Here is a 27,600-nt window from a genome sequence, read left to right on the forward strand (position 1 = left end):
AATTTGAAATTTGATTTTTGTCTATGGAGCAACGCACTGCACTATGGGCCAGAAATAAAAATTTCGCGACAAAAGTCCAAAAACCTTTTTTCACATCCATATAAAAATAACAGCCCGAAGATTGTTATGTGTCTATTTTGTTTTGTTCAAATCGAAGTAGCTTCAATTTAATATAGACATTTAGTAGAAATTTTCTGAAAAATATCAAACTCTGTTGGTTATTTTTTAACCAGGATTAAATCATTGGTATAATATATTACAAAATTAAAAAAAATAAGTAGAAACATCGAAAATTTGCCCGTTTCTAAGTTTGATGGTTCACATAGAGTGAATTGATTTTCCCTTATGGATTATAAAATAATTAGGCAACCTCCTGTACTATCTTCCTAAACTACGTTGGAATATCAAAAAAAAAAAAAAAAAAATACAGTATAAACGATTGAAAGAAAATAAAAATAAAAAAGACAGCACAAAATGGCCAAGTCAATGGCCACCAACGAAGAACGTCAAAAAATCGTTTGAATCCTTTTAAATTTCTGCCAGAAATTTAAGCGACTATTTAAGCGTTATGTTGTCGGGAGAATGTTACTAGTTTAATCAGATGAACTATTCATTTGTACATAAAACAATCATCTTATTCCGGCGAAAAGAAATGAAGATTTTTAATTCTACTTGATTTATTTCAATTAAAAATCAATTTAATACGAGATCTGGACAACAATTCACGTTTCTTATATAAGAACTTGCTCCACGTAATCATATAATGGATTTCATAAGCTTGGGTTAACCAGATGTTCTGATGTTTTAACATATCAAGTTAGGCCTCCATTACAGCTAAAATATTTCTGACAATAATGTTTCTAAAGTGATTTTGATTGAAACGCTTCAAACAATTTGAAGTGTCACATTTTAAAACAGCATATCATATACAAATATGTGATTCATATTATCTTGTTCCATTTTGGACCATATCTATATAACTTCTTGATGATTGTAAGGCTTTTCCATAGGTAATGCACGGTAACAATATTGCGTTATAAAATTTTAATAGTGTATTTAATGCAAATGTACGGTGAAAGACTAATAAATACATCAAATAAACAGTTGCCAATGCATTCCAAACAACTATGATAAATATGATCACATTTTGCATGCAATTTTTAAATTTTCTGAGAAACTTAACAGTGTATCTTCAAAATACTTTGAAATGTTTGAAACATATCTTTGAAAATGTACTATATATTTTGTAAAATGATATATGAGCGAATTTGAATTAATAATGCCTTAATTAACATATTTTCCCAAATACACATAATCCCTACAAATATTTTCAATTCAATTCAAAATGCATCTAAGTCATCCCAAACATGACATTTTCATGCTTCCTCAAGTTTGTATTACTTTTAGGTTCATTTTTGTTCATTTTGAAGGTGTTTGGAATTTTGTCGCGAAATTTTGTTTTCGCGCCCATAGTGCACTGTGTAGACGGTCCTATCACATGAAAAGGCCTATTAAAGTTCAATAATAATCGAGCCATTATTTGAGCGGGTAAATTTGCCAAGGTTTTTAAGAAATTACACTCAGTAGCTTTATCGAGACATTACCAATCATTTTAGATCCCTATTTCTAGGTACACTTTAAGAAGGTTTTTTTTTTAAATAGTTGTCTTCTGAAATCTTCAGCTACGCCCATGACCGCCGACTGCGATCAGAAGATTCCTTGAACCGGAACGTGTCAATGTTGTTTCCATTTCGGTCGGATGACATCAGCCGGGAAAATTCCTTAGCATTCATCGAACGTGTGTCACACACGTTTGTAGGGAGGATTCCAATCACTCGAACCCATTGCTATATTGAAGCGAAAAAAAAAGTCACGTTGACTTAGGATCAGATATTCGATTCGCCAATTTACACGCAGCACATTCGTTCGGAAAATGATGAAGCACCCAATATTTTCTTTCCATTTTCACCCCTTTTTGACGGATTTTGTTTGTTTTTCTGTGGTTGTGTTTGCAGATGGCGTTGTTTGGAGGAATTGGAATCGAAGGAATGTGCTCACCGCCGACTGTGAATAAGTGCTGAAATGCGTACGAGAAGTTTCCAAAGTGAATTGCAAATCAAAGCATGCTTTGATGAGTGTGCGAATCGTGAAAGTGTAAATAAAGTGTAAATCACAGCAACCGTTATTAGCTTATACACGCACACATCCACAAGCCACCATGAAGTCCAAGGAGACCGCGCCGGATGCGATTCCGATGATCGCCCAAATGATTCTAGGCAGTTTTGAGGCACACAACGGTTCGGCCAATGTGGACTACAGTAGTCCAGTGTTAAAACCGGTAGTGGCACGAATCTATCCCGTTTTCATACTGCTGTACTTCATTCCGGCCGCTTTGGGCATAGCCAGTAATGTGCTGGTGGTGATGTACATCAGCCGGTACAAACTGTACCGGGAGGCAACGCAGGCCTTTATGGTCAATCTGGCCGTGTGTCATATTGTGCAGTGCGCGTTCGTGCTTCCGATCACGCTGATGGTGATGCTGATCCAGAACTGGATCTTCGGGCAGTTCCTGTGCTTCTTTCTGCCGCTGCTGCAGGTGAGTAGGAGGGGTTTGATGTCTGTGATGGGGAATAGTTGGGCTCATTTGACTCGGGACACTAAATAGGAACAGCATTACAAATTCCGACAAAAACCTTGAACCAAATCATAACAGTATTTTATGATAACTGCTCGGAAGAAGCTCTCCTAGAATCTTGAAGGATTTCCAAGCTTCTTGGATGAAGTTTTCCGAGCTTATTGGAAGAAGATTTCTAACCTTCCTGGAAGAGATTTTCAAAAAGGTTGTTGCCGAAGGGTAGGGCGAAGAGTTGGAGGCTGAGCTTTCAGTAAATCCACGATTTTCCGTTTGGTGGATAAGTAGAGCTAATATAATATTTACTAATTTCATGTTTGTATAATCATCAACTCATTTCCTTATAATTTTTCATTGCGATCTGTGTTCTATTCATCCCACTCTTTCGACAAACGTCAATTGGCTTCGTCTATGCAGGATCTTGTAAGATCTGCCGATATAATGAGTGTATAAAAAACTGTATAATTATATCACAAAGATTAGTATTTACTTATGTTTATGGTGTGAAAAAAACATGCTTCAATTTTTTACTATCGAATACAATCCGACTACTGATTTGCTTCTCTTTTTGCTTTTCTCTTCTTCAACCCTCTAATACCCAAATTTTTATTTTCGATCTAAATATCATTTTTAGTTATCTAAAATCGTTCTAAACACGTTTTGGGCAATGATTTATTTTCATCAGCAAATCTATGAATTTTGGTTTATGATTTTTATACTTTTTATTTTTGAACATCCCTATCCTTTTTCATTTTTTCTTGAAGCCTCTTCTAGTTACTGATTTTTGGCAATGATAAAAAATCAAGTTTTTGTAATACTTTAAAAATATTAAATATTAAATTTTTTTCTGGGATTATTTTTATTTTCCGTGTAATTAACGGAAAAACAGGTTTGAAATTATTTTAATACAACCAAGCTTTCCTCCTGTGAATGGTTGATCGTAGAAAAATATAAAAGGTACGATTTTTAATATTACACGTTAAATGAACCCAGGCATTTGCAGGTTATATAAGAATATAATTTTTCAAATAATTTTCAAAAATATAAAAAAGTTTCAAAAGTCATAAAAAACTTTTCTTATATGCGTGTCAAGGTTTAAACCAAAAATAAAATCATTTTGATTTCCGAGCTACGAAAAAATACACAAAATTCCAAATTGTACCCCGTCTAAAGGCGGGGTTGGGTATTAGAGGGTTAATTGCATCGCAACATCTTTCCCCGCAACGGAATCAAGCTTTTTGGATTGAACTTTCCAATCTTCATCGAAGAAGCTTTCAAAGCTTCCTTCAAGTAGCGTTCCAAGCTTTCTGAAAGATTAAGCTTCTGGGAAGAAACTATCCCATATTTTCGAAAGAGGCTTTCCAATTTTCTCAGAAGTTTCCAAGCTTCTCAGATGCAGTTTTCCATGAATTTCAGAAACAGTTTTTCAAGCTTCTCAGGGTCAGCTTTCCAAAATTCTTAAAAGAAGCTCTCCAAGCTACTTAGTGACAGTTTTCCAAGTTTCTCAGAAGCATCTTGCCGAGCTTTCCTATCTTCTCAGGAGTGACTTTCCAAGCTTCTCAGAAGCAGCTTTCCAATCTTCTCAGGAGTAGATTTCCAAGCTTTTATCAGAAGCAGCTTTCTATGCTTCTTAGAAGCAGCTTAAAAAGCATATCAGAAGCAGCTTTCCAAGCTTCTCAGAAGCAGCTTTACAAGCATCTCAGAAGCAGTTTATCAAAAACTCATAATTTTGTTAGGTTTGCTATTTGTTATAATTTATTGTTTCCAATTTCAATCTCAATCTAAGTCCCGATCTTCCTGAAGAGAAGCTTCTAAGATCCCTGAGAGATGCTCCCAAGCTTCCTTAGGACATTTTCCAAGCTTCCTGGGAAAAGGTTCTAAGTTTTCTGAAAAAAGCTTCAAAGCTTCTTGAGAGAAGCTTCCGAGCTTCCAGAAAAAGGCTTCTAAGCTTCCCAAGAGAAGCTTCTCAGCTTCTTGAGAGAAGCATCCAAGATTCCTGAGAGAAGCTTCTAAGCTTCATGAGAGAATATTCTTAGTTTCCTGAGAAAAGATTCAATGCTTCGTGAGAAAAGCATCCAAACTTCCTGAGAGAAGCTTCCAAGCTCCCTGAGAGAAGCTTCCAAGCTTCCTGAGAGAAGCTTCCAAACTTCCTGAGAGAAGCTTCCTAGCTTCCTGAAAAAAGCTTCTAAGTTTCCTCAGAGAAGTTTTCAGGCTTCCTGAGAGAAGCTTCCAAGTTTCCTGGAAAGGCTTCTTAGCTTTCTAAGAGAAACTTCGAAGCTTCCTGAGAGAAGCTTCCAAGCTTCCTGAGAGAAGCTTCCAAGCTTCCTGAGAGAAGCTTCCAAGCTTCTGGAGAGAAGCTTCCAAGCTTCCTAAGAGAAGCATCCAAGCTTCCTGAGAGAAGCTTCCAAGCTTCCTGAGAGAAGCTTCCAAGCTTTCTGAGAGAATCTTCCAAGCTTCCTGTGAGAAGCTTCCAAGCTTCCTTAGAGAAACTTCCAAGTTGTCTGAGGAAGCTTCATCGCTGTCTGACAAAAGCTTCCAAGCTCCTAGAGAGATGCTCCCAAGCTTCCTGAAGGAAGCTTCTTAGGACATTTTTCCAAGCTTCCAAAAAGCTTCTGAAAGAAGCTTTTAAAATTCTGGGGAGAAGCTTTCAAACTTCTTGGGAGAAGCTTCCAAGCTCCTGAAGAGAAGCTCTATGAGAGAAACTTCCAAGCTTCCTTAGAGAAACTTCCAAGCTTCCTGAGGAAGCTTCCACGCTGCCTGAGAAAAGCACCCAAGATATCTGAGAGATGCTCTCAAGCTTCCCAAAAGAAGTTTCTTAGAAGATTTTTCAAGCTTCTTGAGAGAAGATTCTTATTTTCCTGAAAAAAGCTCCAAAGCTTCTTGAGAGAAGCTTCCAAGCTTTCTGAGAAAGGCTTCTAAGCTTCCTGAAAAAAGCTTCCAAGCTTCCTGAGAGAAGCTTCCAGGCTACCTGAGAGAAGCTCCAAGCTTCCACGCTGCCTGAGAAATGCTTCCATGCTCCCTGAGAGATGCTCCGAAGCTTCCTGAGAGAAGCTTCTTAGGACATTTTTTCAAACTTCCAAAGAGAAGCATCCAAGCTTCTTGGAAGAAGTTTTTAAAATTTTGGGGAGAAGCTTCCAAACTTCCTGAGAGAAACTTCCAAGCTGCCTGAGAGAAGCTTCCAAGCTTCCTGAGGAAGCTTCCACGCTGTCCGACAAAATCTTCCAAGCTCCTAGAGAGATGCTCCCAAGCTTCCCAAGAGAAGTTTCTTAGGAGATTTTTCAAGCTTCTTGGGAGAAGGTCCTTAGTTTCCTGATAAAAGCTTCAAAGCTTCTTGAGAGAATCATCCAAGCTTCCTGAGAGAAGCTTCTTAGTTTCCTGAGAGAAGTTTTTTTTTTCATCATTATTATTAGATTTTTAGCCTCATCTCGGGACCACCGGCTTTACTTTACTAAGTCATAACTGAATTTTTAGTGACTATCTTGGGGATGGGATTTAATCCCAGATCCTCAGCGTGAGAGGCGTGTGTTCTAACCACTACACCAGGTCCGTCCCCTAAATGAGAGAAGCTTCCATTCTTCCTGAGAGAAGTTTCCAAGCATCCTGGGGAAGCTTCCGAGCTACCTGATAGAAGCTTCCGAGCTTCCTGATAGAAGCTTCCAAGCTTCCTGAGAGAAGCTTCTAAGCTTTCTGAGAGAAGCTTTCAGGCTTACTGGGAGAAGCTCTCAGGCTACCTGAGAGAAGCTTCAAAGCTTCTTAGGACATTTTTTCAGGCTTCTTGGGAGAAGCTTCTTAGTTTCCTGAAAAAAAGCTTCAAAGCTTCTTGAGAGAAGCATCCAAGCTTCCTGAGAGAAGCTCCCGAGCTCCTAGAAATAATCTTGAAAGCTTCCTGAGAGTAGCTCCCAGGCTTCCTGAGAGAAGCTTCCAAACTTTCTGAGAGAAGCTTCCAGGCTACCTGAGAGAAGCTTCAAAGCTTCCTGAGAGAAGCTTCGTAGGACATTTTTCCAAACTTCTTAGTATTCTGAGAGAAGCTTTTAAGCTTCTTGAGAGAAGCTTTCAAGCTTCCTGAGAGACGCTTCTTAGCTTCCTGAGAGAAGCTTTCAGGCTTCCTGAGAGAAGCTTCCAAACTTCCTGAGAGAAGCTTCTTAGGACATTTTTCCAAGCTTCTTGGGAGAAGCTTATTAGTTTCCTGAAAAAAGCTTCAAAGCTGAGCATCCAAGTTTCCTGAGAGAAGCTTCCGAGCTCCTAGAAACAAACTTGAAAGCTTCCTGAGAGAAGCTCCCAGGCTTCCTGAGAGAAGCTTCCAAACTTCCTGAGAGAAACTTCCAGGCTACCTGAGAGAAGCTTCAAAGCTTTCTGAGAGGAGCTTCGTAGGGCATTTTTCCAAGCTTCTTGGGAGAAGCTTCTTAGTTTTCTGAAAAAAGCTTCAAAGCTTCCTGAGAAAAGCATCTAAGCATACTGAGAGAAGCTTCCAAGCTTCTAGAATGAAGCATCAAAGCTTTTCTTGAGGAAAGCTTCCATGTTTCCTGAGAGAAGCTCCCAAGCTTCCTGAGAGAACCTCCCAGGCTTCCTGAGAAACGCTTCCAAGCTTCTTGAGAGAAGCTTACAAATTTCTAGAAAGAAGCTTCTAAGGTCCTTAATAGAAGCTTCTTTCAAGAAGCTTTCACGCTTCTTACGAGAAGCTTTTAAGATTTTTATTATAAGATTTTAAACTTCTTACGAGAAGCTTCCAAACTTGTTATGAGAAGCTTCCAAGCTTTTTAGTTCTTCTGAGCTATCTGATACATAAACTACAAATTAAATTTGAAACCAGTGTTTGAATGTGATCGAATTGAGATTTTATTAGTGATTGTTAGGATTTCTGAGGTTGGGAACCACTATTGTTCCCACCTCGGCTTTGTCCTGGGGCTCAGGGCCGTTTACGCGATATCGAAGGAATTGGAGGCGAAAGGACTTCCCTTGAAGATCAAAACAAGGTGGACCGACCAACAAAATAGAGAGAAAGCAGGGCTTGCGCTTTGAAATAATAGGCGACAAGCAAAAAGTTTAACTTTACATCATTCTATTCATCTGTTCAGTTCATCATAAGAGTGGGGGGTGGGGGGTGGGTGCGTTTAACTCAGTAATGGGGAAATTAAGGAAAGGAAAGGAAATTACTCACATACCGTGGGCACTTTAGCAGTTGGCAGGAGGTCGGATTCCCTCGGTACTCCGGGATCGGAATCGTCGGGACCCCATCGGCATGCTCTTTCGTCTTTTCACGTCGACGTATGGTGGGTGATACCGAAGCTCGACTCGATCCTTGTGGTAGCACTTGGACGGGGAACCGTCTCGGGATATTCTGGCGCTGCTCTCCTGGCCATTCCCACGACAGCGGTCAGTCCGGAGCTGCTGTCCCAAGCTGAGAAAGGGCTATTCAACGGCCCTAACAAGGTGGTGGCGAGATGCACACGGGGTGAGATGCGATGAGCACTTTCGTCTGGCCGGCCGATAATGGGGCAACGGAATGACACAACGGCGATTGGATTCGTTCACTCGTTGAAAGTCTACCGGGATCAAAGAGCACCTTTTCACACGACTCGACGACCGACACTTGAGTTAAACTAAGTTCACTACTGGTAGAGTAAAAGAAGATAATATTAGAAGTCGCGCACAACTAACGGTGACTGATTGCGTTCACCTAATAGATTCTGGGATGACCGGCAGTTTTATCTCCCTCTCGGTGGGTGACAGTCAGCTGTTCGCTCGATGACATTGACGGTTGGTAGCAAGTGGTAGCGGAGTAAGGATGTTCAGGATAGGAAAACGGGGGTTTAAATTCGATTTTTTTTTGACGTTGGATAACGTCTTACGGCAACATACTGGGGTACAATTTCGAAAAACGAAAAATCGCTCGCGTCACGAAAAGTGGTTAGATTTTGACTGTTAATAACTTACTAACGCCCGGATAGATTTTCAAGATTCTTGCACCAATCGATTGGAAATCTTTCTACGAATTGACTCCAATACTGAAAACTATTGATTTTTATGACTGAACTATTGAAAAGTTGGTAAATATCGAGGCATGTCTTATTTATCATAGAAAAGCACATTTTTCTTGCTGTTATACGGTTTTGACGTTTTGAAGTTAACATGTACCGTAATCTCGGGTGAAATTGATCATTTTCACGGTTTTTCGGGTCTGCTTTCTTGTATATTATCGATACCATACAACTAAATGCAGGAAAACAAGCACGACGATGATCCTTATTGGCTTATGTACCTAAAACAAAATCATCTCTTAAATAACAAATCAGGGGTTCCCATTTAGGGGTGAAATTGATCACTTGTGAATGTGATTATTATTAATTTTGAAATCAACTATACAAACTTAATTTGAGTCTCCTGAATCCGAATATGCCTACCAAATTTTAAACAAGACAATATATTTGGAAATAATCAATAATTAAATTTCAAGAATACAGCGGTTAACGCCTAAATGTAGGCAATTCCCAAAGGTTTTTCCTATCATTCAACTGAAATTCAATTATTTCAACAAAACGAGAAAATTGATGAGAATTTTGGTAGTAAAATCTGCTTTGGGGATATATTTTAAGCATCATTACAAACACCATGTCCACATGCTTGTTTATAACTAGAAGTTTAAGAATGCCTTTAACAACATACAAAACATGATTCTGGAATTTTGCATTATTCCCATAGAAATAACCATTCTTTGACGCAAATAACTTCACTACACACAGTAATTATACAAACAACGTTCATTTACTACAGATTGCATCAATTTTGGTGCACATGAGTTAGACAACTTGCTTCCTGAAGGACCATGACCGTCGAACTCTGGAATCGCAAATTTGCCTCTACATTTCCCGGATACCACGACAAAGCAGAAGAAGTTCTTTATGGTGCGGTACTTCTTTGAGTATCAAAACGAGTTCATGCCAATCATCGTGACTGGCAACTTTAAAATAGATTTGAGTAAAGAGGAGAACATGGAGCTCGCGGACTTCATGGAGAAGTACTTCAACCTCAAACTGGCTTCGGAACCCACTAAAGCAACCAATCTAAAGCACTAACTAAAGCAACGATCATGCGTGGACCTTACGTTCGACCAGAATATTTGTTTGAGAACCAAGAGATACCGGTCATACTTCTTCTCCCATCGACCGATTTTATCGGTGTTGAAGTGTTAACCGAACCAACCAAATAATAACACACAATTTCCATAATAGGTCAGAATTGACATGCAACAAATAGTATGGAAATTGATTTGATTTTCATCAGTAGAAATCTTTCATGAGTTCGTGACGGTCTCAAACCATGAAATAGAAGAAGCTAACGTTATCCAACGTCAACTTGGCGGTTGTATCTCGGAAACAACCTCTTACTTTTTTTTTGTTTCGTTAAGTTTATTTAATTCAGTTCAATTTCAATTCCAATTCATTCGTTTAATTTCATGCGCCTTTAATTCTATAAAAAATATTTCAAATTTCGATAAGCCCTAATAATAAGAATACCAAGAATAAAACTATTTACAACGATAAAGTATGTACAAAAAATGTAACCTTTTTTTGGAAGGTTACATGATACCAACCGGAATCAATTAGTTAGTCAATCGTCGTCCAAGACCAAGTGCCAGTAGAAATGTGGTCCACATTCCTTTCGATATCAAAGGAGGTGGTCGATCGTTTGTCGAGCAAATTGCAGTATATTCAGTTTCCATTTGATTGCAATTCAATTATACCGAGAAAATCCGACGCTCTCAGCCACACTTGTCCACGAAATTGAATTCCGAAGAACCCAGTGGCAGAACTGCATCTATCATGTAGCTCAAGGTTCAAGTCAAGTAGACCACATGTGACACTTTGCACAAGAGGTGAACAGCAGCTATCCCCAATCGATGCAGATGCGCCTTAATCCTATTATTTGGCAATCTTTGGCCACCAGCAGCAACGAGAAGCAGGGCTTTTGTAGTTACGGTCCAATGGTTCTTGGCATCGATGTATGTGTACTGATGAATTTTCATGCTTGATCGGCTTTCTCCTTTGTGTCACAGAGTGGTTCCTTACTCCATCTCGTTTAGGCTTGAAATGATGTCAAGCTCAAGTGACTTTGAATTTTATTGGAATAACACAATATCAAGTGCCTTCTGGACTAGCAAGAAGAATATGTTTTCTATTCTCGCTCTCTGTCCAGACGACAAGCTGAATTCCAATCCGTAAAATGTACCCACAAGTGAATGTTCACAAAGTGGCTACTGGTTTCCATTATTTCGCGCTAAAGTTCGACTTCCGCAAGACCACAGGTACAATGGAGGCGCATTTGATTTATTGCCTAAATACCTTTCGATCGGAATGCAACATCCAACTTTATATTGTTCAGGAAATAGTCTAATGAATAGAATTGTTCCCTTTTGTGCACATGATTCATCGCAGTTTTCGTTGAACAATTTCGTTCAGTGTAAGCTACAATCTGTCAAAGCATCCCAAGGTTCATAAAAGTGGAATGCTCATTGCAACACCATTAATTTCATTTAATAATTATAACTTTCGCCTGTGAAGTTCGACAATTTAACCGAACAATACGGAATTGCAATAAAACCGTCAACGGATGCAATGATAAATTCAAACAACCAAGCAATACTTCGAAATCGCAGTCGGAGTGTTGGTCTTCCACTTTGCCCACAGAGGTACACTGAAATAAATTTTATTGTAGAAACTACTGAATCCATGGTGAAATTTAGAACTGCACCAACGATTTTCAACCGACTACATTAATCTGTTAACTCTACCAAAACATAGTCAACATCACTACACAAGAAAATTTCTTCTGTTGATTTAACCAGAGTTGTAGTATTTTTGACTAGAAACATTCTTGATTTGAGAAGTTCAGCATCATACTTTTGACCACACTGTGTTGTACGGTGGGTGTCACGGATTGAAATACAATGCTTTGTAGTGGATGCTACTATGGACATAGTCAAATTTACTGCACTGCTCAGTGATTTTCACCAGATTATAGTAAACTTAACAGATTTTTGTAGTCGGTTGAAAATCGTTGGTGCAGTTCTTAATTCTACCATGGATTCGGTAGATTATACAACAAAATTTGTTTGCGTGTAGGAATGCTTTCGATTGAAATCGTGTTCGATTGGCTGACGTGCGGTTGGTTCGATGGTGAGGCGATTTATTGCAGGTCATTTGCCAAATTAATCACCTCACCAACCGGAAATTATGGAGCGGTGCCTGTGCAGTGTTCGGAGTGATGAACGGTATAGATTTCCGGTGTCAGGCTTCCACTTCGGTAGGAACAAAAGATCAATGGCGTAAATAGTTTTGCCAAAGTATCGTTTGCTGAGGATAACGATGCGGGTCGGATTGTTTTGAGTGAGCTGAAGCAGCATTAGTTTCCGTCATAGGGTTGAAGGTGAAATAAAAGTTGTTTGTCTGAAGAAGTTTTAATCGAGAAAAGTTTTCTGGACGGAGAGGTTAGGATATGCGATAAAGATGGAAGCAATTACGTGATAACTTGTTGATGCAACTTTTAGGTATAAACCCCAAACAATCTAGATCACTAACAGAAACTACGTCCAATATCGTCTTCATGCTTCCTGTAATGCTTCTTCTGAGAAGAGCCTCCTCCAATGAGCTTAAAAAGCTTCCTTAGCAAAGAATGGGAAGCTTAATCCGGAAAGCACATTACAACTCAACCAAGCAACATATAAAACTTCCTTCGTAGAGCATGGCAAGCTTTTCAAGCTTTTCCAAACAAGCTTGGAAAGGTTCTCCAAAGATACTTAAGCTTTTCCAAAGATACATACAAAGAAGCATGAAAGCTTTTTCCAAGAAGCTTGAAAGCTTCTCCAAAGAAGATTCTCCTCAGAAGCTTGGAAGCTTCACCTCAGTATTTGGGAAGCTTCTCCTCAAAAGCTTGGAAGCTTCTCCTCAGAAGCTTGGGAGCTTCTCCTCAGAAGCTTGGAAGTTTCTCCTCAGAAGCTTGGAAGCTTCTCCTCAGAAGCTAAGAAGCTTCTCCTCAGTAGCTTGGAAGCTTCTCCTCAAAAGCTTGGAAGCTTCTCTTGAGTCGCTTGGAAGCTTATTTCTGGAAGCATGGAAGCTTCTCTCAGGAAGCTTCTAAGGAAGCTTGGAAGCTTCTACCAAGAGGCTTGGAAGCTTCTACCAAGAAGCTTGGAAGCTTCTACCAAGAAGCTTGGAAGCTTCTACCAAGAAGCTTGGAAGCTTCTCCCAAAAAGCTTGGGAGTTTCTCCTCAGAAGGTTGGAAGCTTTACTCAAGAAGCTTGGAAGCTTTTCCTAAGAAGCTTGGAAGCTTCTCTCAGGCAGCTTGGAAACTTTTCTCAGAAAGCTTGGAAGCTTCTCTCAGGAAGCTTTGAAGCTTCTTTCAAGCAGCTCGGAAGCTTCTCTCAGGAAGCTTGGAAACTTTTCTCAGAAAGCTTGGAAACTTTTCTCAGGAAGCTTGCAAGCTTCTCTCAAGTAGCTTGGAAGCTTCTCTCAGGAAGCTTGGAAGCTTATATCAGGAAGCTTGGAAGTTCCTCTCAGGCAGCTTGGAAACATTTCTCAGGAAGCTTTGAAGCTTCTTTCAAGCAGCTTTGAAGCTTCTTTCAAGCAGCTCGGAAGCTTCTCTCAGGAAGCTTTGAAGCTGCTCTCAGGAAGCTTGCAAGCTTCTCTCAAGTAGCTTGGAAGTTTCTCTCAGGCAGCTTGGAAACTTTTCTCAGGAAGCTTGGAAGCTTCTCTCAGGCAGCTTGGAAGTTTTTCTGAGGAAACTTGGAAGTTTTTCTGAGGAAGCTTGGAAGCTTCACTCAGGCAGCTTGGAAGCTTCTCTCAGGAAGCTTGGAAGTTTCTCTCAGGCAGCTTGGAAACTTTTCTCAGGAAGCTTTGAAGCTTTTCTCAGGAAGCTTGGAAGCTGTGTGGTACTGAATGAACTTTTTCATAGATCTTGTCTTCCAACCCTGTTATGATGGTTGACAATCAAAAGCCTGTTGAAAGAACTTCGAGAATGTAGCATCGGATCGGACATCAAACGATCTAGTAGGCATGGCACAACTTCGACGCCTCACCCCTATAGTAATGTCAGAATGGAATGCAAGGTTCTTCGTGGTGCTCCCGCTTGCCAACAACGATTCTGAGCTTCACATTTGGCGAACCTGCCAGAATTTTAAATAAATTTTCGTTTTTCCCGGAGAGCCTGGATTCATTAGCAAGCGGGAGTGTCCACTAGAAAATGTGTGTCGTGTGAAAATATGTATTCAAAGTGATTGTGGAGTGAAGTTTGAATCTGATAAAAAAGACATATAACTGTAAGTAAACAGAAATGTGGTATTTTCTATGAATAAGAGAAAACTGATTGAAGAGGAAATATAACATATATTAGTCGCTTCACTACTCGTTGAAGCAGCAATGTTTCTCTCTGTTCTTGTTGTTGCTCTTATTGAACACCAGCATCACCTCAACTATTTGAGTTGCGCGATGCAGGCTTTGAAGTGAATAGTTTGTTTTGCATTTGAATTCAAACAGATTGCTTCGATGGAAGTATTTGAATGTAAAAGAACACACTCAATCACGATTTGCTTGTTCGGTAATTTTCAATACTGGGTACGAATTGTAAATCATAAAAAATACCAAACTTTCAGCTTTTTGATTAAAAACTGCTGATGTTCAGTAATAATTTTTATTTTTTACTGAACTACGGTAGCTGTCAGACCCAATTTTGCTACATTACCAAACAGGCCGAAAAGTCAGTAAAAACAATTACCGACTATTCAGTAGTTGATGTTTTTTACTGACTTGTCGTTAAAATCAAATCAAAACAAACAGATGCGCATGCGGGAAAGTGTCAAATGAGAATCTCCTGCTTGTCGTGACGCTTTTTTTAGAATTTTTCAGCTTTAAAAATATCCGCTGAAATAGCTTCGCGACCAAAAACTCTCCTTTCCAGAAGTTCGACTAATCGCGCTAACATTATCTATCAGACTGATTTTTTCGAATCACGGCAGCGGCTTCGAACCTTAGATACCAGATACCGATCAAAGCGCTCGCACATCACTTCGTATTTACTATAGTGTGCGTATCTCAGGGCGCCCTTCATAGCTACCCGTACGCCGTTATGGTCTCGTGTCGGACATTCGCTCTCTGCTAACCATGCCATTCGTCTCAATCCGAATACGATTTCAAACCCGAAAACGCAATCAGACGATCTGTGCCGAGGAATAATATCATGATCGTGTCACGTGGCATGCATCATCATCGTTTTTCGTTTTTATAGCATGATCCGATTCAACGCTAGACACGCTAAACATTTACAAGTCAAAACTATCTGTTTAAATATGTTGCACAGAACCTATATCTACTACACTGCTGTGAAATCGTCCGGCGACGGGAGACACGGCTATGGCAATCAAACTGTTCCTGCACCTATTTCGCGCTTTCTCGTGGTAAGTAGTCGAAATTTAGTGAGAAACTTAATCATATAATGATTTTGTCACACATTTTTCGATTACTTCCACTGAGATATGAGCATACCGTACTACCGTAGATGTTTATTCGCACGAAAAATGTCGATGTCCATGTTCATGTCGGTTGGGTTTTAATTTGTTTTGATTTCTGAAAAAAAAAACAGAATCCGGAGAAGCAAAGCATGAAGCACTGGAAACTGGAAAGCCAGTAAAAACGCTCTACAATTTTACTGACTAAGTCAGTAATTTCCATCAATCAAAACATTTTTTGGTTTACTGGGTTTTTTCGGTAATCATAAAAATTACCGAAAAAACCGTAGTTCCAAAACCCAGTAAAATTTTCCTGGGGTCGGTAATCTGAATTGGCTGTGAAAGTGTTTCATCTGTTTTATCCGATTTAAAGGCTATGATCATTTCGAGCTAATTCATCTAAGTTATGAAGTGCGCATTCTGCTTTTACCAGGGATCTATTTTCTGCATAGGTTGAACGGAAAAAGAATAACGTTAGGAACTGAACTATTTTTTTGCAGAAGTCAATTGAACATATCCGTACAAAACGTGTATAAAAAATATCGTATAATTAAGTATAATTTGTATAATAATGTGATTTTGCAAAAGAGAAGTGAAGTGTTAAAGTTATTAGTGGTTTTCATGAATATACATCAATTTGAATAACTTATCAATTAGTAATTTCAATCGAAAAACAAACTCCCGTGACATTTATCAACTGTGCAAATTTCTATATAAATAATAATAAAACTTCGCTTTGGTTGTATGTGATCATTCCATCGTTTCTTCTGTGATGATACACACATTTCTATATCTTATCTCTCCTGCTTTCAAATAAAAACAAAATAATTTCAATAAAATAAAATAGAGTGAAAAATGAATGTTAGTGTGTGCAAATATTCTTAGCCATGGGCGATTTTGAATTGGTGTTCCAAAAGTAGATTTTTCGTTCCAATCAATCGATTTTTTGATGTTGAAACAACATAAAATCCTAATGCAAGGGATTTGATCTTATTTTGAGTCGTTGTTCTTGTAAATTTGCTTACGAGTCGAAAAAAAATCGAACCGATTTAAAAAAAATCGATACAAAGGATTCGATTAAATAAACGAATCGATTCGACGAATCGAATTTTAATCGATTCAGTATTATCGATGTTTTGGTCAAATTTGACCAATAATGCACATGATTGTTTTCTTTCCTATTTGCTTCAGTACATTGTGTATCCCGTAATGTTTACCGAAAAAGTTAAGTGTGAAGCATACTGAATCGGTGAAATTTGTGAATTTTGTGTCGATAACCGGTGAAATCCAAACTATTCAAATCTTCTTAATTCATTATTATTTCTAAATAAACGCCATGTTAAAAAATAATAATAACATGTTTGAAAAAAAAAAATGTCGCGACTGGTGGTTGCTATGAAAAAAAAATGTCCTTAACACAACTGGTGTATGCAATGCAAAAAAAAAAATGTCTTTAACGTGACTGGTGATTGCAATGAATATGTCCTTAACGCGACTGGTGATCGCAAACTTGTTCCTATCAATCAACTTGATATTGCTAGCGCGATTGGTGGTCTCATATTTGTTCTAAGCAATGGTGGTGTACACTTGCCACCGCGACTGGTGGTCGCATGCTTGTTTCTATGAAGTGCTATTGACGTTGTTAACTCGACTGGTGGTCGCATACTTGTTCCTAGCAAGTATTATTGATGTTGTAAGCTCGACTAGTGGTCGTATATTTGTTCTATGCAATGGTGGTGTACACTTGCTACCGCGACTGGTGGTCACAAATTAGTTACTAATAAAAGTGATGTTCACATGCATGCGCGACTGGCGGTTCCTAGCAATCAATGTTATTAATATTGCTAGCGCGACTGCTGGTCGCATACTCGTTCATAGTAACTGCTATTGATGTTGTTAACTCGACTGGTGGTCGTATACTTGTTCCTAGCAAGTATTATTGATGTTGTAAGCTCGACTAGTGGTCGTATATTTGTTCTATGCAATGGTGGTGTACACTTGCTACCGCGACTGGTGGTCACAAATTAGTTACTAATAAAAGTGATGTTCACATGCATGCGCGACTGGCGGTCGAAAATGTATCTATAGAATAAGATATGTAAGCCCAATGATGGCTAGTAACTTAGTAGATCAAGATATGTTATATCAAAACAAGTAACAACAGTCAAACAAGTCTTTGAGTTTTTTTTTTTTTTTTATAGTAGGGTACAAAAAAGCTTCAAAAGCCAGGCCTGTTGTGTGTTGGCACGGTGTGGGACTCACGTTAGGCGTGCCTAACCACTAAAAAACTTTCCCTACTGCTCCTGTGCCTCGATCCCCCCCGGAACTACATCAGGCAACTTCATCGGGGGAGGGCTGTGCTCATACACTTCTTCAATCTCAGCCTCTAACTGTTCTGCTAGTTCGCTGTTGGAGCGTTTTGCCCAATTGGCGGTTGAACATCTCGCCGGGACTTTGGACAGCTTTCTGTGCGACGACGCATACTTCCCTTGGGCTGGCCTCGCGTCAGAGCTCTGTTGATCTTCTACTGGACGCTCATGTGCACTTCGTTGCTCTACGACGACTCGTTCTCCGCTGCTGCTGTTCGAGCTCTCCTTGTTGACCAGTTGGATGCCGAGGTCGGTCCAGCGATTCCGGTTGGAGGATGACTTCCGGTTCACTGGCGCCCAGACGACCCAAAACTGGTTTGTGACGATCGATGCTACTCGGCTTAGTCCTCGACGGTGGAGCTAGCCTACTCCGGCTACGCGCTTCTTCATGATTCGATACTGGCCGGTGGAGTGCCGAAGTCGGTCCAGCGATTCCGGTTGGAGGATGGCTTCCGGTGCACTGGCGCTCCGACGACTCAAGCCGGTGATACGCTACGTACTACTCAGAGTAGTCCCCGGCGGTGGATCTATCCTACTCCGACGAAGATTTCCCCGGCGGCGGAAGATCTCCCGAACCGATGCTATCCGGGCATATGCCGAGGTCGGTCCTGCGATTCCGGTGGAGGGAAGCTTCCGGTTCACAGGCGCCCCGACGATCATTTGCCGGTGCTATTTCGCGAATTACTCAGCTGGACCCCGGCGGTGGACTCAGCCTACTCCGACTCGACGTTGGTTGGCCAAGTGCCAGGGTCGGTTCTGCCATTCCGGTTGGAGGATGGCTTCCGGTTTGCAGGCGCCCCGACGATTATTAACCGATACTACGCTACGCCCGCTCTACTCGGTCTAGTCCCCGACGGAGGATCTAGCCTACTCCGATCGCGACCCGGAGCTCTCTGGTCTTCACGCCATCTCCTTTGCAGCAACGACATAATCGTCGTTATTCCCCTGTTCACCGCATTCCAGGTGCTTTCATGCTGGCACATGTTCTGCACGATGTTGTCCGGATTTAGGACGTTTGCGGTTTCTGGCATCATCTCGCTTCGTATATCCGTGAATCGAGGGCAGTCGAATAAAACGTGCTCCGGTGTCTCCTCGATATTTGGACAGGCCGGACAATGTGGAGATTCTGCGTGTCCGAATCTGTGCAGATATTTCCGGAAGCATCCATGGCCTGACAGAAACTGGGTCAGGAAGAAGTTAACTTCTCCATGTTTTCTGGTCGTCCACTCCGACACGTTAGGAATGAGCCTGTGGGTCCACCTTCATTTCTCCGAGTTATCCCACTCCTGCTGCCACCTGGCCATTGTGTCCAACCTAATGGTATTCCTCACATTCCTGGTGTCCCTTTGCTGGTAACATGCGATGTCCTCAGCCAGAGTGATGCAGATGGGGATCATTCCGGCGATAACGCACACTGCCTCCGATGATATAGTGCGGTAGGCACTCGCAACCCGTATAGCCATGAGCCGGAACGCACCTGCCAGCTTATCTCGATTACGTTTGGTTCCCAATGCTGCAGCCCAAGCCGGGACTCCATACCTCAGTATAGACGATGATGCGGTCGCTAGAAGACGCCTCGTGCTGCTTCTTGGTTCTCCAATGTTGGGCATGATCCTGGCTACTGTGTTAGCAGCTTTCGCTGCCTTTTCGCAGGCATAGTCTACGTGGCTGTTGAAGTTTAGCCTGTCGTCGACCATTACTCCGAGATGCTTTAGAGAGCGCTTCGATGGGATTGCGTGCCCTCCGACGTTGATTTCCAACTGCTGTACCGCCTTGCAGTTGCTGACCAGCACCACCTCCGTTTTATGATGAGCCAACTGCAGCTTGACTCCAGTCATCCACGATTCGATGGTGTCTAGCGATTCCGCCGTCAGCATCTCCACCTCCTCCGCAGTCTCACCAGTTATCGCAAGAACGACGTCATCTGCGAACCCGACGATCTCGACTCCATTTGGCAGTGACAAGGTTAGCACTCCATCGTACATCATGTTCCACAATGTTGGACCAAGTATGGATCCTTGTGGAACTCTCGCCGTGACTTCAATTGACATCCGTCCCTGGTTTGTGTCGTAGACCAGTACCCGGTTCTGAAAGTAACTTTGCCGAACTTTACACAGATATCCTGGAACCCGCATTCTGTGTAGGCCTCCCAACTGGCACTGTTGAACGCGTTTCTTGACGTCTATTGTTACCACTGCGCAGTATCGATTGCCTCTCCTCTTCTGCTTGGACGCTTTCTCCGCGCACGCGATGACTGCCCGAATAGCATCCACCGTCGAAGTCTTTTTACGGAATCCGAACTGCTTTTTCGACAATCCGTTCTCGCCTTCCGTGTAGATCGTCAGCCTGCCGAGGATGACCTTCTCCAAAAGTTTGCCAAGAGTATCCAGCAAGCATATTGGTCTATATGAAGCAGGATCTCCTGGCGGTTTTCCCGGGCGTAACAGCTACACACGAAGATTTCGTTAATTTTAACGATCACGAAGCCCTCGTATGAGCGTTCGATTACTTCTTGGATAGGGAATCGGCCCATTACTTGAATCGCCGTCGTCTCTGCTCTGTCTGCTACCCAATTGCCGTTATCGGGAGGAACCCGATACGGTTCTGCAATGATCGCAATGTCGCACTTTGTTTCTGTTGTCGACTGCCACAACAGTTGTTGTGCGGCGTCGCAATGATTGAGGTTCACCTGCGTTATCTCCATCATCATTACTGCCCTGCCTTCGCCTTCTGATATTTGGGGCACTTGAAGCCACCCGTTGTATGGGCGTTACCTTCCTCCACCTTACACAGCATGCACCTAGGTGTATTCAGGAAGTCCCTGCCAACGTGACCTTTTTCACCACATTTCCTGCAGTGTTCGGACCTGTCCGGGCCTTTGCAGTTTATTGCCCGGTGGCCGAAATCCATGCATTTGAAGCATCTCTCCACCGGATTTGTCTCCCGAGGAATCAGTTTCAGCGGGCAAACCGACCATCCCACCTTGATCTTACCAGCCTCGACGATTTTTTTGGCTGCTGCGACTGGTAATCGGATCGTCGCTATTTGCATACCTCCGTAAGCTCTCCTCAGCCGGATGGACTGCGGTGCTTCTTCCAGGTTGCATTGAGATAACAGTGCACCCCTCACATCGTCTTCTGTTGTGATCTCGTCCAGTTCTCTGCATTCGATCACTGCCTCCTGGGATAAGGCTCTCACGCTTGCCTCGTTGCCCAGCGACTTCGCGACGAGCTCTCGGCAGGCCGAACTCTTGATCGACGGATCTTTTTTAAGCTCGAAGAGCATGTCACCTTTCTGGGTGCGCCTGGTTCTCACCACGTTTTCACCCAGCTCCTTAAGCTCTGGGTCCTCCCTCACTCTCCTGAGAATCGCCGCGTAGCTTGTCTTGTCGCTTGCCTCAATGACAAGAGCATCGCCCCTGAACCTCTCGCGAGGTGACCGTCGCTTTTCTTTCTTCTTCGGTTCCTTTTTTTGCCGCTTCCTCTCCTTACGAGCTGTATTCTTCTCCTTTTAACCTTTTACGGTGCGCCATTCCACTGCCGTTCTGCTCACTGACGCACTCATTGTCGCTTCTCTGCTTTTTGGGATCTTCCTCCTCTCCTGGTGTATCCCTCGTTCTTTTTTCCGAGCGGGTGGTCGGATTGCTCCTAGGCGTCTCCTGTGCAACGGCTGTTGCATTCACCGAAGTTAATGCTTTTTCGGCTTTTTCCGCTCTACTCCGCAATTCCTTCTGTCCGCGTTCTGCGGCTGTAACGGCAGACTTGATGCTCGTGACCAGCTGCTTGATTCTGAGGTGGACGTTGTTTTTTTCGTCTTGACGAGCTCATAGAGTTCATTGACCTTCCTCTTTACTTCCGACAGCTCCGACTTCTCATGCTGCCTGTCGTCTTGAGCGGTGCTATTCCCCGATTTTGGTGTGAGCACTTGACTCAGGAAGCCTGCATCCTGCTGGTTTCCCGGTGGCTCACTCGGTGTGCTGCATCTGCTAGTGCTGGCTGCTACCGTCTGTGGTATCACTGGCGATCTCTGCATCTTTCCGCTCCTTGCGAATACTATCGCGTTTTCGTTCCCTCCACTAGATTCTCCATCCAAATCGATTATTTGCTCCATTCGATTGGGTCCCCCCTTCGAGCCGCTATCTCTACTCGTTGTAAATAGTCGCCTCTCGTGATCCCATGGTTGTCTATGCAAGCAGGGAGGCCATGCTAGGGTTGACACAATCCTTCATGGGGGTTGTGTTCAGAGCCGGATCGGCGTAAGTCAGGAATGTTACATCTGAGCCTACTACTCACCGAGGTTGGTGACGAGTTTCGAACGTACACGAAGGCCTGCCAAGGTTTTATCAGGACGGAGGCAGTTTCCTCATAGTCCTATTCGCCGTTTCAAGTTGGTGTCACCCTTTCCTTACTCAGGGAACAGTAGAGTACGCTGCCAGCCCACGACTGTTAGTCGACGTATCCAATCCGTAATCCGTGTCCTGTCCGTTGTTCTGCGTTGTGACCAGTATACCATAATCAGGATTTTACTGGCATCCATCCTGATGTGCCGGTTGGCACTCCAGAGGGCTAAGGTACTTTAAAAGCGGTACCAGGTCGCTTGTTCAGGGTTACTTGCAGATATGTGTTTTTTTTTGTAGAGATTCACCAGAGCCCACTGATGAACCCCCGCCACATCCTAGGTAGACCATGCTTGGGGCCCTGGTCAGATAGACCAGACGCTCGGTCACCTCCCGAAGGAAGTACTAAAGGTGGTATTCCATACGGCTGTATGTACGAGTTTCGCTTGGAAAGGGTAAAAATCCCAAGCTCCCACCTGGCACCTCCTCACTCTAGCTGATGTCAGAAGGACAACAGTGCCCAGATTGCACTACCAGCTAAGTACGCAACCCTTAGCTGGCGGTCTTTGTCATCGTAAGACCCGTGGAAGCGTGAGGTAGGGGCTTGTGAGGACCAGAGCTATATTGGACGCTCCTTCCTGGTTGTCGACTCACCATTTTGCAACCCAAGTCTTTGAGTGAGTATTTCCGTGAAAGTACGGTGGATTGAATGTACAACAAGATGAAAGTCAAACCTTGATGCTACTCTGTTGAACACATATATGTCAGTTTATTAATAGCAATATTTTGTCCAAAATTCGTCTTAGATATGTCATTTCATATAATTAGCTTGCCGTTTCTAATGTATGGAACGACATTCAACCGATCAATAATTTCAACGCCGTTTTGATTGTGTGGGTATCCTACAGCAGAAAAATGTTTCAAAGTCGCATGTACAAGTGAACAGGTGTGATATGAGACAGTATACATCGGTGAAGTTCTTAGCGATGTGAAATATACATCCTGAATTCCTGAAAGCTTTCGTGATGACGGAAACGATGTGAAAACTCATCACTTCAAACTTTTTTTTCCTGAGAAGAGGGAGGATGTGTGGTACTGAATGAACATTGTAATAGATCTTGTCTTCCAACCCTGTTATGATGGTTGACAATCAAAAGCCTGTTGAAAGAACTTCGAGAATGTAGCATCGGATCGGACATCAAACGATCTAGTAGGCATGGCACAACTTCGACGCCTCACTCCTATAGTAATGTCAGAATGGAATGCAAGGTTCTTCATGGTGATCCCGCTTGCCAACAACGATTCTGAGCTTCACAGAAGCTTTTCTCAGAAAGCTTGGAAGCTTCTCTCAGGAAGCTTGGAAGCATTTCTCAGGAAGCCTGGAAGCATTTCTCAGGATGCTTGGAAGCATTTCTCAGGAAGCTTGCAAGCTTCTCTCAAGCAGCTTGGATGCTTCTCTCAGGAAGCTTGGAAGTTTCTCTCAGGCAGCTTGGAAAATTTTCTCAGGAAGCTTGGAAGCTCTCAGGAAGTTAGCATGTAAGCTTTTCGCAGGAACCTTGAAAGCTTTTCTCAGGAAGCTTGGAAGCTCTCAGGAAGTTTGCATGGAAGCTTTTCGCAGGCAGCTTGGAAGTTTTTCTGAGGAAGCTTGGAAGCTTTTCTCAGAAAGCTTGGAAGCTTCTCTCAGGAAGCTTGGAAGCTTCTCTCAGGAAGCTTGGGAAGCTTCTCTCAGGCAGCTTGGAAGCTTCCTCCTGAAAGCTTTAAAGCTTCTCTCAGGAAGCTTGGAAACTTCTCTTAGGAAGCTTTGAAATTGTTCTCGCGAAGCATAGAAGCTTCTTTCAGGAACCTTTGAAGCCTCTCTCAGGAAACTCAGAAGCTTCTCCCAGGAAGCTTAAAAGTTTCTCTCAGGAAGCTTAGAAGCCTCTCTCAAGAAGCTTGGAAGCCTCTCTTAGGAAGCTTAGGAGCTTTTCTCAGGAAGCATAGAAGCTTTTCTCAGGATGCTTGGAATCTTCTCTCGGGAACGCTTGGAAAGCTTCTCTCAGAACGCTTGGAACGCTTGGAAGCTCCTCTTAGGAAGCTCCCAGAAGTTTCTCACTGGAAGTTTGGTGGCTTCTCCCAGTAAGCTTGGAAGCTTCTCTCAGGTTGCTTAGAAGCTTCTCACATGCAGCTTGGAAGCTTCAATCAGGAAACTTCTCTCAGGAAGCTTCGCTCAGGAAACGTCTCACAGGAAACTTCTAAAAGAACGCTTGGAAGCTTCTCTCAGGAAGCATGGAAGCCTTTCTCAAGAAGCTTAGTAGCTTCCCCTTGGAAGCTTGGAAGCTTCTCTCAGGAAGCTTGGAAGCGTCTGTCAGGAAGCTTGGAAGCTTCCCTCAGGAAGCTCGGAAGCTTCCCTCAGGAAGCTCGGAAACTTTGCTCAGTAAGCTTGGAAGCTTCTCTCAGGAAGCTTGGAAGATTGTCTCAGGAAGCTTGGAAGCTTCTCTCAAGAAGCTTGGACGTTTCTCTCAGGAAGCTGGGCAGCTTCTCTCAGGAAGCTTGAGATTGAGATTCATATTAAGATTATGATTGAGATTAAGATTAGGATTGAGATTGAAATTGGAAGCTTTAAATTACAACAAATAGCAAACCTAACAAAAATTCATAAGCACTTATGAGACCTATTGAGTCCCAACATATATGGAAATTCAACCAAAAGGTTTCTCTTGAAAATCTCTTCCGATGGATATCTCAAAACTTTTCTTAACTCGTTAAAAATTTTAGCCATTCTATTCTTCAAGAGAATCGAATAACTCACACAGCTGATAGAAATATGCAAATTCATCCGTTCCAATTAATCCAAAAACTCGTTTCGAAATTGTTGTGCGGCAAATTTAGACCAATTCTCACAACTACCTCAGTCTTCTTCCGTTCATTAAGGTATCGATCGGACGACCGCATTCTCAATCAAACCACAGAGTAAACTTACATTCCTGGAGAACACGTCCCATCATCTTCATTTTTGTTCGACACACTTGCAGCATGTTCCCCTTCTAAGGTAACACGAACATAAGTTCATCAAAAGTCAACGAGTGTTCATGGTGTAACAGCAGAGATAGAGTTACAGTTAAGTCTTCATAGTTCGATATTACATACATCGACATCGTGACTGATTCGATAATCCAGTTATAGGGACTTAACTGTATATATGTAAGTCTTGCGTACAGCAAAAGGGCACTCCTCTTAGCCTGCATCATTCCGATAAGTCAGCCCAGGGGAAGGATTGGAAAAACCTTACACTCCTCCATCATAATTGACAGAAGTTGCCCGGGAGGTGCAAAAATCACCATCAGCACTCCCATCCTGTGTAAGAGGGTGCTAAAGAGTCCCCTTCAGAAGTGGGGGATTGGAAAGTGTGGCAGTCTGAAAAGTTTTCCCTCTTCTCGTCGTCAAGTGAATGGGGGCTCCCCAACCGATCCCACCTACAGTATTGGACAAAATGTTTATCTCCAGAGGGAAGCTTCCCCTAAGAAGCTGGGAAGTTGATCATTTTGTATAAAAATCGAAAAAGATCCAAATATTTTGCCCAATACCGTATAAACCTTGTCTGGTAGTAATCGGTTTGCTTCGGTTTCGATGCCACTTCCTGGTCATCCTCCCTCGAGATTGGGAGGGTCGACTGGCCTGGCTGTCGTCGATGGAGCTGCTGCTGAGCTTCATAGTGGTTCATTAATTTTAATTACTTCAACCAGATGAGCAAACAAGCCCTCGGGCCCCATGTAGCTTTTGATGGAACACACATCAAGCAGTGGCACTCCTCTCTCTCTATCTTCAACTGGTGGCCTCACCTTCGCCTCGAAGTCCGGACAGGACGTGCGGTTTCGATGTGCCAGTTTGTCTCAAGGGGTGTACGGGTCTTTTATGGAGAAGCAAAGGACTGATTACTTAGGGACGATTCAAATATGACGTCCATCGTTTTTTGAGATTTCTAGACCCCCCTCCCCCCTCTGTCACGCTTTTTCCAATACCTTCTACACGTACTGTCACACTTTCGTAGACCCCCCCCCCCCTAATGATGGACGTCATTTTTGGATGATCCCTTAGCTGTGTTCATAGATTAGTGGAGGCAGGCTATGAAATTGGATATGATGGTATATGGATATTATAAAATTTGCAATTTAACATTAGCAGTGTTACATTTGTGTTTAATCCCATTTCTAAGCTCGATCTAAATCTCAATAAATAAACGAAACATCTCAAAGATTTATTATCAATCTCAATCTCAGTTTCAATTTCAATCTCAATCTCAATCTTAATCTTAATCTTAGTCTTAATCTTAATCTTAATCTCAATCTTAAATCACAAATTTGAATTTTAATCTGAATCTGGAATCTGGAGCCTGAAATCTGGAATCTGATATCTGGAACCTGGAATCTGCAATCTGGAATCTGAAATCTGCAATCTGAAGTCTGGACTCTGGGATTTGGAACCTGAAATCTGGTATCTACTTCTTCTTATTCTTACCAAATTTCATTGTTTACTATCTCTCTGCCAAAATCATACAGCTCCGGAAGTTCCTCTAGGAAGTTTTTTTTTTCTAAAATCCTCCACTTCCAGATGTTAGTCGGAAAAGTTCGTACTGGTGGTTCCTCCGGAAGTTCTACCGTGTAGTTTCTCTGGCAGTTCCACCGTAAGCTCCTAAGCTCCTTTAGACATTCGTTCGGAATTCGCTGTGGAATTAATTTCAGAATTTAATTTGAAATTTCCTTTGAAACTTTTTTGGAAATTTTCTTTGAAATTGTATTTTGTATTTCATTCAGAATTTTCTTTTGAATTTCTTTTAAAATTTTCTCTGTAGTTTCCTTCGTAAAACGAAATCACCTGTGATTTTTTTGACGTTGGATAACGTCTTACGGCAACATACTAGGGTACAATTTCGAAAAATGAAAAATCGCTCGCGTCACGAAAAGTGGTTAGATTTTGACTGTTAATACTTACTAACGCCTGCATAGATTTTCAAGATTCTTGCACCGATCGATTGGAAATCTTTCCACGAATCTACTCCAATAATGGAAACTATTGATTTTCATGACTAAACTATTGAAAAATTGGTATATATCGAGGCATGTCTTATTTTTCATAGAAAAGCACATTTTATTGCTGTTATAAGGTTTTGACGTTCTGAAGTTTTCATGCAGGTACGACGGTCAGCCTCTTTGGCTCATGGGACTTGTGCTTAGTGCTAAAAATCATCGCTTAAATAAAAAATCTGGGATCTCATTTCGGGGTGAAATTGATAACTTGTCAAAGCGATTATTGTTATTTTTTGAACGACTCTACTCAATGAAAATGAGCTCCCTGAATTCGAATATGCTTGCTAAATTCTTAATGCAATATTTAAAGAAATAATGAATAGTTAATTTCAAGAATTGCTATAAAAACGCCTAAATGTTAGCAATTTGCTAAGGAAGTCCCTGATAACTAACAGAAACTCAATTATTTCAACCGAATGAGCTAATTGGTACGAGTTTAGAAGATAAAATCGGGCTCGGGTATATATTTTAAGCATCCTTACAAACTTTACTTACTTTGAATCAGTGCTGTAAACATTCGACACTTTCCGCGACGTTCGTTTCGTTGCCATGGTCAGCAGTCACAGCTCGAGCTTCAGAATGAACGTCAACAATCACAAAAAAGTGTCAATTGAATGTTGTCTGACACGATGACTTATGCATAAATCATAAGTTTTGCATAGAATTCAGACATCGGATCATAAACAACATGAATAGTTTGATCTTGC

General features: G+C 41.9%; 1 protein-coding gene across 1 annotated transcript in view; it reads left to right on the top strand.

Moving 5' to 3' along the window:
• The window catches only part of LOC5575945 (G-protein coupled receptor moody), a 565,627-nt gene that overhangs the window by 109,120 nt on the left and 428,907 nt on the right, over positions 1 to 27,600 (top strand). Inside the window, exon 2 of the mRNA XM_021839119.1 lies at positions 2,016 to 2,596. Coding sequence (XP_021694811.1) covers positions 2,219 to 2,596 — 378 coding nt within the window. The 5' untranslated portion in view covers positions 2,016 to 2,218. The remainder of the gene's footprint in view (positions 1 to 2,015; positions 2,597 to 27,600) is intronic.

This window comes from Aedes aegypti, chromosome 1 (assembly GCF_002204515.2).
Source record: "Aedes aegypti strain LVP_AGWG chromosome 1, AaegL5.0 Primary Assembly, whole genome shotgun sequence".
Taxonomy (NCBI): Eukaryota; Metazoa; Arthropoda; class Insecta; order Diptera; family Culicidae; genus Aedes; species Aedes aegypti.